This window comes from Mytilus californianus, unplaced genomic scaffold (assembly GCF_021869535.1).
Source record: "Mytilus californianus isolate M0D057914Y unplaced genomic scaffold, xbMytCali1.0.p SCAF_13, whole genome shotgun sequence".
Lineage (NCBI taxonomy): Eukaryota > Metazoa > Mollusca > Bivalvia > Mytilida > Mytilidae > Mytilus > Mytilus californianus.
The window spans coordinates 3,797,297-3,811,173 of NW_026262615.1; the positions used below are offsets into that span (position 1 = coordinate 3,797,297).

The window sequence follows — 13,877 nt, forward strand, 5'->3', positions numbered from 1 at the left end:
ATAAGGCCAGAATATTTCACCAGCCTATAAGTCCTGAATAGTTTACCCGCTTATTCTAATCAATATTATAATTGTTTGATATTGTCGAAATTAACCATAAAAAAAGACAGATGCAATAAAAAAAACTAAGTTTCTAATTGTTGGTACTTAGTCGTATTCCATGATGTATAAAGAACGAGAAGATGACGGGATCGTGGAAACTATAGAAGCTAGTGAAATGTATTCCTTCTCGTCTTAATATATTGCACAAGTATTCCAGAACAATTTTTTTTTAACTATGATAAAGTCTATAAAACTTTCCAAAAGATTACTTCAACTTTAATGTCATTGATTAAGAACCATTGGTCTAAAGTTTAATTGTAAGAAACAACCCTCTATCAGTGAAAAAAATGATATGAAGCACAAGCCCTGAAATATAATATCAACTTTGATTGAGTGATTGTATGTGTTTAATGCCACTTGCAGCTACATCATGGCAGCTAATTCTTATGTGTGGAGGAAGCCGGAGTGCATGTTGAGAACAACCTACTTTCGACAGGAAAACTAGGAATACTGACAAATTAAGATCGGAGCCGAAATGCACTTTGCTACGAGCGAGTATGAACTAACAACTTCAGTTTTGACAGAACCAACTTCGTGATTTATACTCCATATGCAGGGGCAATCTCCGTACAGCGCTCGTTTCCTTTCCGTATACTCAGTACACTACAATACATATTAAGTGTAGTGATACGAAGTAAGTACGGAACGGATGTGAGCTCTGCGCCGGAGATTGATGCAGGGGCAACTTATTTGCTCAGTAATAGTTAACATAATATCTATATAGTATATAACATAATGATTCAAATGGGTTTTTGTACAAATATTTTATTTAACAAACAAAGTAACATAAGGTTTTACAAAATGTGTGACATGAAGGTATATAAAAAATGAAACAAATGTAAGTAAATTTGAGCAGGGATAATATATTTTCAAAAATGTTAATTATTCAACAATAAATATGAATTATTAAAAGGGATTTTAGATGTTTATATAATGGAATAAAAAGTAACAAGTAAATAGATAAACAAAAAACAAAAGCTTTCGAGTTGATGTCTAAAGAGGGTGGTAAAGGGTTATTTTCGTGCAACGTGTTTTGCCATTTTTATTTCACGTGCAGCCGTGAAAAAGATTCGTTATTCACCGTGTTTCGTGAAATCGGTAAAAAGATCAACGTGCAAGAAATTTTTAATTGTTCGTTCATCGTGAAATGGCAATTTTATTTCGCGTTCTTCCGTGCAGATGCCCCCCTTTACGCCCCTCTCTAAACTGAATAATATTTGGTATCTGAATACAACCACACGTCAGGTGCGGCAGGTGGTAAAACATTTGGGGTTTTAAGACCGGTCGTAAAAAAGGATATAAAGCACACCCTCCCTCTTTTAACCCTTTAAAATAATTCCTTAAAGAACATCAATAGTTGTCAGTAAGATTTGAAATATTTTAATTACTATTTACACTGATCGGTGTCCACACTTTTTGCAATCCAATGTGAATAGGAAGATTTTGTATAAAAAAAAGACCTTTTATTTTAATTTCTTTCTTTGTGTTTCCTGAGAGCATAGAGAGCATATATATCTTGAATTCTTGCTTGGAATTTTACCAAAATAATGGCAGTTTAAACCGTGCCTTGATTTTTATATGTCTGTCGCCCTAGAACGGCTTAGATGATACAATTAGGAAAATCAATAATATTATTATTATGATTATTATTATTATTATTATTATTATTATTATCATTATTATTTTCGTCAATGACGATATTGTTGTTTAGTGAACCGTAAGATCGGAGTCAAAATCGTAATTTGTCATATAATTTCAAAGGTTTCCTATTATCACATGTCTATGTTCAGTGAACCGTGTAATCAGGATCAAAACCGTCATTTGGCATACAATTTCAACATCGTATTAAGGAACATTTGCACATTCAAAAACCACCTTAGGCCACACCAAATTAATTTCTAGTTCTTCGGACTCTTTCCTTTGAAAAAGGGTAGCGAGAGAGCGAAATTTTTTCATTTGTTTTTTTTTCCGAAATTTGATTTTTGGCAGGCGAAAGAATTTTTTACTAGCAAGCGATATTATTTTTGAAATATTGTTTTTTAAAAATCTATGAAAAGGATTTTAAGCAAGCGATCGATTAGAAATTTACATAATTTTGGTGCTTGATATTTAATATATTTCATATCCTAATTCTTATATTACCCTACTGTGCTTCCAATTTGTTCTCTGACACCCTGTTTAATCTTTTCACAACATTTTCAAGTATAAAATGGTTAACTTGTAGCAAAACTTACAACTTTGTGTAGTCTGATCAAATCATGAAATATGATCCCGCTGAACATGAAAAAGTGCAACAGCTTTGAACAGGCATGCATCCATTTTTAATGTAAGTTATAATTGATGCATTGTATGTTGTTTTAAATGAATGTATGCAAAGCATAAATGCATGTATAAAGCTGACAATTAATAAAGGACTGTCCATCAAAAACCTCACTAATTTATAACATTCAAATGAACCAGTCAGATGATATATACTAACTAAACAAATGGAACATTTCAATACATTCCACTAAAGTCATTGCTTTCCTGTAGAATTTAATGACAATCAAATATATCTATGCATGTGGGTATTGCTCTGTGCTGAAGGTCATACCGTTAACTAGTTACAAACTTCAACAAATTTTGTCTCCGGTGGAAGGTTGTCTGATTGACAATCATACAAATTCTTATTTTTAGAAGATTTTCTAAATTGTAAAGAAGGGTTCATGTGTTAAATTCAATTACCACATAAACATTCTTGTCAAATTCCATGCTTTCAACTAATATACATAATTGTTAGCTGAAGCCAGCCTCTAAGTGCGGGTTTTTCTTGCTGTGTTGAAGACCCATTGGTGGCATTAGGCTGTTTTCTGCTATTTGATTGGGTTACTGTCTCTTTGACACATTCTCCATTTTAGGGATGGTAGTTGCAGCTAGTCTAAAATTTGCTGTCATATTAGATGGGTCGTAATTGTACTTGTAGTTTGATGTTATGAACATTTGTGATCTTTCACGGAGCACCAACAAATCGGCACAAATATTGCCCTAAGGCCACACCAAATTAATACCTCGTTCGTCGGATCCCCCGCGTGTTGTGAAAGGTCGACGAGACAAAAGTACTTTTCTTAAAAACCCGCGTCTAGTACGGAGCCGCGCGCGTCCGACTTTTACTTTGTGTAACAAAATGTTTGGTCTTTTGTGCGTTTGAAAGTAACGCAATAATGACACGGAAATTGACATAAACAACGACCTAGATCAAACATTCAACGTGGTAAAATACAATAACATGATACATAGATACATTCTAAACGTAATTAGACATGAGTGGACTATTTGTAGTTATTGTGATAACGAAGAGAAATGTCTTATTGCCAAACACAACAGTGGAATGTGATTTGGACAATTCTTTTACCGATCTACGGCTCTTTTCACAAAAAATCTTAAGAGTAAAAATACTCGTAAGTCATACACATTTCAGTATAACCTACGATCAATTGTAATCGTAAGAACTTTTGTGAAAAGAGTCGCTGTTTGTTTGCGAAACCACAAAGCACCGAATTTAATCAAAATATTTTTTAAATGATGATCATTTGACAACATAACATGGATATACAGTCAACATCAACAGCATTCTTTAATGGCGTTCCAGGGAGGATATATTGTTACTTTTTATTCCTTTTATTTAATTGTTTACTGTTTTTATCTGTTCCTAAAATAAAAATATTTTTCGTTGAATCATTTTTTATATTAGCTAGTATGGAATTTAAATTGAAAGTTTATATAGTAATTTAATTCAACAAATCAATCCAACATTATAAAATCTTCTAAAAATAAGAATATGCATGATTGTCAGTGAGACAAACCTTCCACCAGAGACATATAATAATTGTTTACGTTTTTGGAAAGTTTGCTATAGCTTGCTATAGCAATATACTTTCCTAAGGCATCGGCCTCAAACCGGAAGTTGGACAGACTATCGCAAGTGTTCTACTCCTAGATAATGTAGTACTAGTGTTTGAATACTAATTCTAGGAAGATGCTTTTGAAATTTTGAGTTACTTCTATTTTGATTAGCTTACAGCTTGAATTAAAATGTACTGAATGTTCATTGATAATTCAAATGAATTCAACTTCATTTTGAAAATGGCTATCACAAACACTACTTCGCGGATCTGCGCTGCGCGGAAATTAAAATCAATACACATCTACACGAGACAGCAGTTTCTACGTTATGCTTTTATCGGTATTCCCCAAACATGCGCGAGATCCATATTATGTGTACCTCCCGACGGGAGTACAAAAATCCCGGTTTCAGGGGTTTCTTCCCGTCCTCCGGTTGAAAAGAAAATAAATACCGTTTTTAAAATATTTCATGAACATTTTTCGACGCTATTTTTACCAAGATTATTAAGTTAAACAAAGTTTGGAGACTTATTGTTTTTGCTCAGTTCTTATTTTTTTTCTTCTTGGGGTCTATTTATGGGTATTTTGAGGGGCCTTCAGAAGGGAGGGATTTACTAAAGATCCCTATGGGATTTTATTTTTTTAAATTTTCAAATGACTATAACTTGAGAAAAGTAAGTGATAGACACACGCGGTCTTCAGTAATAATCGTAGGACAATAAAACAAATAAAATAAAATATAGGTTGAGCCCCTTGGGTCACCCCACCCCCTTTCAATTTGAGAATGGGCTTTTATCTTGTAAACAGTCGAGATCCCCACACCTAAACCATATATATTCATGTTTTGGATAATAAAACAAATCAAATGCAATATAGCGGGAATCCCTCTGGGTCACCCCACCCCCTCCTGTTTGAGAACCTATAAACTGTCGAGATCCCCACCTTGAAACCATATATATTCTTGTATGGGACAATAAAACAAATCAAATGAAATATAGGGGAAGTCAACGGGGGTCACCCCACCCCCTTCTTTTTGAAAACTTGTAAACGGTCGAGATCCCTACCCCAAAACCATATATATTCTTGTACGGGAAAATAAAACAAATCAAATGAAATAAAGAGTCCCTTGAGAATAAACCCCCCTCCTTTTTCGAGAACTTCTAAACGGTCGAGATTCCCACCCCTAAACCATATATATTCCTGTTCATGATTTCAAGAAGATTTGAATGACATACAGGGTTAATCCCTAGGCGTCACTTATGCATATCACTTTACTAGACCAAACCAATTTGTACTGGGCTTTGCCCAATGTCAGGTGACCATGGGAATGACTAATTATGGGAGCTTTGTTTGGGAAACTTCGTAACAGCATCCTGTTACAATTATTTATTGTATTAAGTAAACATTTTTAGAAGTCAGTAAAAAACCGTTAACCACACAATCTACTAATCGTAGTCCGAGTTTGTTCAATATATAACAATTCAAACAAGAAAACTAACTGCTTAATTAGTAATAATACAATGTACTACAACATTTATGAAGGACCTTAATCAATAAAAAAAACTTAATCACAGGCCCTTTACATGGGATGGGCACAGAAAGAAATTAACAGAGCTTTCTGTATATTTGATTATTTTAAATCTACAGTTTAAGGTTGAAATAGAAATTATCAAAACTTTACATGACAAATATATAAAAAAGTGATTTTTGATAATTGCTGATGAGACAATGGTTTAAGGAAAAACACCAAAGCTGTGATTAAATACATATTTGAAATAATACACATCTACAACCTATTTGAAATAATACACATCTACAACCTTTTTGAAATAATACACATCTACAACCTATTTGAAATAATACACATCTACCGTCGCGAACTTTCCACAGGTGCTATCCAGCACTTTGATTATCTATAGTTCATGGTATGGCCTTCAACACAGAGCAATATCTACATGTAGATATATATTTTAAATGTGTTAGGGACCCTAAATTTATTCTTTAGCAGTGACACTCAAAATTGCAGACAATGTATTTCTATATATGTGTACATTGGCTAAAGGTGAAGTGAGAGGTTGAGATCTCACAAAACATGTTTAACACCGCAACATTTTTGCGCCTGTCCCAAGTCAGGAGCGTCAGCCCTTTGTTAGTCTTGTATGTTTTTTTTTTAATTTTAGTTCATTTAAATGTGTCGAATTCGGAGTTAAGTTTGACGTCCATTTTCACTGAACTAAATGTAGTACACATTTTTGTTTAGGGGCCAGCTGATGCACGCCTCCGGAGCAGGATTTTCCAGCTGTGTTGAAGACCCATTGGTGGCCTTGGGCTGTATTATGCTATTTAGTCTGGTTGTTGTCTCTTTGACGCATCCCCCATTTCTATTCTCAATTTTATAAATATATTAAGCTTTGATATAAATTTACAAATGAAATTATAATCTACAGCAGTGCAAAGACTAAAAAGTGGATTGAATTGAAATGTTTCTTTTGTTTAGTTAGTTGAAAGCATATGGGATGCATTTGAATAATATAAATTTAGTAGTGTGATTCTTGGAGAATATTCTTTTATCAATTTACAGTTTGTTGTACATGTACATAAATAAAAGCTTTTATTATATAAAAAAGAAGATGTGGTATGATTGCCAAATGAGACAACTCTCCACAAGAGACCAAATGACACAGAAATTAACAACTATAGGTCACCGTACGGCCTTCAACAATGAGCAAAGCCCATACCGCACAGTCAGCTATAAAAGGCCCCGAAATGACAATGTAAAACAATTCAAACGAGAAAACTAACGGCCTAATTTATGTACAAAAAATGAACGAAAAACAAATATGTAACACATAAACAAACCGTGTCAAACGACAACCACAGAATTACAGGCTCCTGACTTGGGACAGGCACATACATACATAATGTGGCGGGGTTAAACATGTTAGCGGGATCCCAACCCACCCCTAACCTGGGACAGTGGTGTAACAGTACAACATAAGAACGAACTATACAAATCAGTTGAAAGAGGCTTAACTCATCAGATGGATAAAAATACAAATACTACAAATACAAGTGGACGTGGCCGGGTAATTGTACATCCAAACAACAAAAAGACACTTAGTACAGATCAGAGAGTACTCGCAGTTACTGACAGCTAGTTCAAAGCCACTAACAACTAATAAAAAATATCATGCATCTAAGACTAAATTATCAATCCGTACACATCCAACATCCAATGGATTTAGTGAAAAGACGTCATAAACAGTCAGAGAAAAACATGACCTTGTGCAATGCCAAGATACAGGTATCGACAGATTGTATATCCATGAATGTGTATATGTATATAACAATAATATTTAGTTTGTTTTTAATTTACTGATAACAAAATCCATATAAGTACCAATAAAAACAATATTTAATGATATAATTACAGTGTTGAATTGGTAACCTTTTAGAATAAATTTATTTAAAGGATCGATAAGTTTACCATGATCGTTTCTAAATTTCCGGGCACGGTAAACAATATTGCCGTAAAAATGAGGATGTGCAATCCCGTTTGAAATAAGTTTTCTACAGGTACACCCAAACTTCAAAACCAAATCTTTATATGTGTGGAAGAATTTAGTAACGGTTTTAAGTAATTTGTGGTAACGAAATCCCTGACTTAATAATTTACCAGTAATACATAGATTACGTTGCATGTACATGAATATATACTTTGCAAGCGTTTATTCAAAACAACATACAATGGACCAATTATAAATTACTTCAACTATGGATGTCTGCCTGTTTAAAGCAGTTATACTTATCATGTTCAGCAGGATCATATTTATTTGATCAAACTACTCGTTATTGTGGCTTTTGCTGCCTGTTTAACCATTTCATATTTGTATTGGAAACTTTGTGAAAAGATTAACCGTATGTTGGAGAACAAATAAAGAGGCAAAGAAGGTGATCTATTAACTAGGATAGGAGAAATATATAAACATCACTGAAGTATCAACACTAAATATCTGATCGCTCTTTTGCATAAAATTCATTTCGTAGATTTTTTTTTTTAATTCTAAAAATTATATCGCTCGCTTGTAAAAATTTCCCTCGCCTGCCAAAAATTAAAATTAAAAAAAACAAACAAATGAAAAAATTTCGCTCGCTCTCTACCTTTTTTCAAAGGGAAAATCCGAAGAACTAGAATTAATTTGGTGTGGCCTAATCATATTTTACTGATGTGTTTGTATGCATTACCACTGTAACTACAAATAGTCCACTCATGTCTTTCCTTAAGAATGCTTATCATAGGCTAGATTTGGCAATGATATTGTAACAACAGTGTTTGAATGTTAGATCTAGATCGTTTTTGTTGTCAATTTCCGTGTCTGTATGGTGTTACTTTCAAACGCACAACTGATTAAAATTTTTGTTTCATAAATTTAGAGACGGACGCGCGCGGATCCGTACTGGACGCGGCCGGGTTTTTAAAAAAAGTAATTTTTTCTGGTCGACCTTTCACAACACGCGGGGAATCCGACGAACGAGGTATTAATTTTGCGTGGCCTTAACAAATTACTCCAACCTGATACGAGACACCCTAACAGACTATCGGACGAACAGACGGACAGCACAGAAAACAAATAATTTCCCTCTACTATCGTAGGCGGGCATAAAACAAAAGGAACAAGGTCATAACTCGGAGATAATAATACGTCATATCATATGTGACCATCACAAGAATCTGATCCAGTCGATGTTTGTTTCTTTGTAATCTTCAACTGTGGTTTTATTCCACTAAAATTATTATATCTTGTTGTACCTGGACTGTCGGGAACACTGGAACTCTTAGTTTCGGATAGAATAGCTGTTTTGTCTTGACATCCAAAGATGCGTCCAAGAACTACTCGGAACCTCTTGTTGCCAACGAAGTAAATGATGAAATTGCAACTCGAATGAAGATGTGCCAGAAGTGTAGTAAACAGGTGTATCGGCATTGGAAGTTTGTTCTCAACATCAATGGCAATGACTATAGCATACGGTGTCCAGCAGATGACAAAAACCACGAAGATGACAAATATAGTCTTGGCCGTCCGGAAACTTTCCACCATCACCTTTCCCATCCGTCCATCCTGTTCTTTGTCTATATCGTAAAGAGCTTTCTTGGTGTTCCAAATCCGACGAAATATAAGAATGAAGCAAATCGTCATCGTCAGAAGAGGAAAACCAATCAAGCCAATCGCTACAAAAAGAGTATAGGACAAGCTGCTTGTTCGATCCCAGATACATTGATGGTTCTTGTCGTCAAAGTAATGGCCGCCCCATCCGACAAAATTCGGGAATTCACAAAGGAAGGCAGCAACCCAGCACATCACGCAAATTACAATGCAAGTTATGCGCCCGTACATCTTGTCGTAGATCTCGTTGTGACACAGGTAAACGTAACGGTTCAATGACAGCATCGTTAGACTAGCAAATGCACAGAAACAGGCTGTCAGACACATACTGGCGATGAGGTGACACAACCAGGGCCGACCACTGAAAAAATTCTCCCCTTTAATCACACCTGCAACGACAGTTTAATACCATTAACAACAAATGTCAAAAATTACATATAAATTTTCCATCTACCATATATATATATATACGACAGACAGAGAAAATTTGTTTTGAATTTTTATTTAAGAAATGTTTGACGAATTGATTGTTGGTTTTTTAAGGATGTTCGCTCCTCTTGCTTTTGAATTTATTGGCAGATATTCGGAATCCTCTGGTTTTATCCATGTAGTACCATTAAAAAATTTCCCCCGCTAACCTCTACTTTTCTTTTCATAATTTTATTACATATAGTTTAAAAAGCCATATTTGAAAATGCTATAAAATCCTCGTTATTTTTTCATGATTTTCTAAACAAAAAGGGTGCCAATGTAAAATGTATGAAAAATCTAGAGAGAATTATTTCCCGCCAAATTTTCAATGGCTGATATCTCGAAAACAAGCACACGGACCCTTCATTCTTTTCTGCTTTTTTAGTTTCTTTATTTATATACTATCAATTTCTAACAGTCTTTTAAAAAGCTTGTTATTTCAAAACAGAGAAGCGAACATCCTTAATTTTGGTGGAGGAAGTTCGAGGGTCAGCAGAGAACCATCGATCTTCGATAGGAAAACTGACACTCCTAGTCAGTTAAGATTGGAGTTGAACGCACCTGCCACGTGGGGGGCGAGGGGGGGGGGGGGGTGCGAACTCACAACCTGAGTGTTAAGCGGCAAGTGGTACAGTAGATGAACTACTTAGACCACTCGGACTATACATGTATGGTATGGTATGGTAAACTGTTTTATTTTGGAGATAAGCAGAAACTTTGGGTATAGGTGGAGTTCAACATACGGTCTCCATCATTAGGTGTATATATGTTACTGTTACCCAACTTATTTTCGCAGATAGTTTTCTGTTTAGCCCCATCTAGCCGATTTTTGCTTACTTTTTATTACTTTTTAACACAGTTAATGTACCGTATTCCTAAACCAATATACTCGACAATTTATTTCCCGTTGTTTTTTCTACTCGCTAAAATTCGCATAACTAAATTGATAAATACATAACTTGGTATACATAATTTTAAACTCTAAATCGCTCCGAATCTAGAAACGGAACTTCTCATTGGCTGGCAGCAGTAACAATTACACTGACACATTCTCCAAAAACGTGACTCAAATTCACAAATTAAGGATAGAGAATTTCATGTAAAGAACGAAGAAAATAAGTTAACAAATTAAGAAATTGCATTTACCCATTAAGAAGTTACATATCACAAATCAAGAAATATAGAAATTCATGTAACGGATGAAAAAAAATACATGTTACAAATTAAGAAATTACATTTTACAAATTAAGAAATTGCATGTTACAAATTAAGAAATTACATTTTACAAATTAAGAAATTGCATGTTACAAATTAAGAAATTGCATGTTACAAATTAAGAAATTGCATGTTACAAATTTAGAAATTGCATTTTATAAATTAAGAAATGTATAATTATGGCAGATATTCGCTACCATAGGTCCAACCATATGTCACCATTCAAAAGCATTGATCGTACAAAAAAGGGGGTTCCAACTCGGCAATCATAACCCATCTTATTTATATATATATATATATATACTGACGCAGGTGTTTAATCTTACCTACAATACACATTGGATCAGCTACTGCAGCCACACAGAGATCGGCCAGTGCAAGATTCACCATAAATTCTTTACCAACTTTGTTCAGTCCTCTTGACCAAAATGCTACAAGCAGTATCATCAAGTTTCCAAAAGTTCCTATTAAAAGTGCCACTGCTATAACAGCTATGTAAACCATTGCCATGTTGAAATGTGTATCAAAAAGGGCGAGAGCCGCCACCATCCGTCTCCCGCCATCGTCCGTCGGACATGTCGAATTCTTCAATCCATCTGTTATATTTTTTATCATCTGAAAAGTGAACAATATTTTTAACGTGTATGTTTACGATATAAATAATTAAGATGCTATAAAGGACCAGCAATGGCGCACAAGAACTTTACTCACTCGGTATCGGTATGTGTTTTCAATACATAATAAGTAAAACATAAAAAAAAATCATTACATATTTAATTGTATACTATTTTTCCTTCAATTTCAGTGGTGGATCCAAAAAGGGGGGGGGGGGTTCCCGGGGTTGGAATTCCCCTTTTTTTTAATGGGGACATATATTTGGAACTCTACCTTTCTCCTGGGTTGGAACCCCCCTTTTAAAAATGGCCGGATCCGCCCCTACATATGGTCATTGAAATTGCTTAATATAACATATATATTTATATAACATGACTAATTTTCAAATGCGTATCACTATTAGACAACAAAGTTTGATTTTCATAAAAGATGTAATCAAACAACGTTTTCGAATACAGAATTAAAAGTTCTGATAGAACTTTGTAAATAATATCACATTTGAATGAATGAAAAAATTTCTCATGAAATCTGCCAGTTTGCAAATAATAATTATGTAACTTGAGAAAATTTTATATTTCCAAGTATTATAGATATTTAAAAACCAGTGAAAGGAAGCGAACTGTGAACAAAAGGTAAAGGTTGTCTTCTAGGCACCACACTGTGAACAAAAGGTAGTCTTCTAAGCACCGAACTGTGAACAAAAGGTAGTCTTCTAAGCGCCGGACTGTGAACAAAAGGTAGTCTTCTAAGCGCCGAATAGTGAACAAAAGTTAGTCTTCTAAGCACCGAACTGTAAACAAAAGGTAGTCTTCTAAGCACCGGACTGTGAACAAAAGGTAGTCTTCTAAGCGCCGAACTGTGAACAAAAAGTAGTCTTCTAAGCACCGGACTGTGAACAAAAGGTAGTCTTCTAAGCACCGAACTGTGAACAAAAGGTAGTCTTCTAAGCACCGAACTGTGAACAAAAGGTAGTCTTCTAAGCGCCAGACTATGAACAAAAGGTGGTCTTCTAAGCACCGGACTGTGAACAAAAGGTAGTCTTCTAAGCACCGGACTGTGAACAAAAGGTAGTCTTCTAAGCACCGGACTGTGAACAAAAGGTAGTCTTCTAAGCACCGGACTGTGGTATATATCAGTGGCGGATCCAAGGGAGAGCCCCTTTGATCGCCAAACAAATAAAAATAAAAAAAACTCATGTTTTTCACGACATATATAAATTTATTGTATAAGATCGTCCGAAAAAAGAAATTCGCCTCGATACGCTCGGTATTATACATTCAATTACCCTGTTTATAAGGACATATTTCTTCTTAACACCCGAATGTGACTTAAACTAAGACAATTTTCTTTTAAGCATTCCTTTGGCTGATAGGTGATATGTCTAATTTTTGTTTGGTGACATATAGTTGTTAACTTCGATGTCATTTGGTCTCTGGTGGAGGGTTGTCTCATTAGCAGTTATACCACATCATCTTATTTTTATATTGTCTTTTAGATCAAATTGATTTATTTAAGTTACGGTTGTCCTACGATGCCAAATTTTACAAACATAAGCAAATTTAGCAAATTTTGCAAATTTATAATATTAAATTACCTTTACCAGCAATTTCTTGGAACGAATAATATAATAATGACAATATATAAATAACACATAGCTGAGAGGGTGATAGAGCAGATTGTTACCCCGAGAAAACATTGTCAACTGAGGCGAAGCCAAGGTTGACAGTGTCTTTTCGAGGGGTAACAATCTGCTCTATCACCCTCTCAGATATGTGTTATTTAATTTATTATACTGAATGTTCTGTTATTACTGTCGATTAAATTTCAAATTCAAACCATCCGTATTTAATAAAGCGCACACTTGATCAAGCGTCTCCGTGAAGGGTAATAAAGTATTTGCCATTGGATAGAGTCGTATTTAATAAAGCGCACACTTGATCAAGCGTCTCCGTGAAGGGTAATAGAGTATTTGCCATTGGATGGAGTCGTATTTGATAAAGCGCACACTTGATCAAGCGTCTCCGTGAAGGGTAATAGAGTATTTACCATAGAATAGAGTAAATTAACACACTCGTATAAGCCAATCAAAATATTGCATTTTTACGTGAAGTATAACAATAATGACTATTATAACAATCATTATCGTTATTGGTAGTATCATTATTATTATTTAAATTATCAATATTATTCTAATTATCATTATTCTAATCATCGGTATTATTTAAACCATCATTATTATAATACTATCATTAATACTACTATTATTATTATTATTATTATTATTATTATTATTATTATTATTATTATTATTAATTGTTTTTTTATAATAATAATTATTATTATTATTATAATTAATTGTTTTTTATAATAATATTAACTATTATTATAATTATTATTATCAATAGGGTTATGATTATTATTTATATT

The 13,877-nt window shown here is 34.1% G+C and overlaps 1 protein-coding gene across 1 annotated transcript; it reads right to left on the reverse strand.

Moving 5' to 3' along the window:
- Positions 1-6,777: 6,777 nt before the first annotated feature.
- Positions 6,778-11,384, reverse strand: LOC127723841 (melatonin receptor type 1B-B-like). The gene is made up of 2 exons (XM_052230563.1): positions 11,162-11,384; positions 6,778-9,538 (listed from the first exon to the last, which is right to left on the reverse strand). The coding sequence occupies exons 1-2, from the start codon at positions 11,382-11,384 to the stop codon at positions 8,694-8,696; spliced, it is 1,068 nt and encodes a 355-aa protein (XP_052086523.1). The 3' UTR covers positions 6,778-8,693.
- Positions 11,385-13,877: the final 2,493 nt, after the last annotated feature.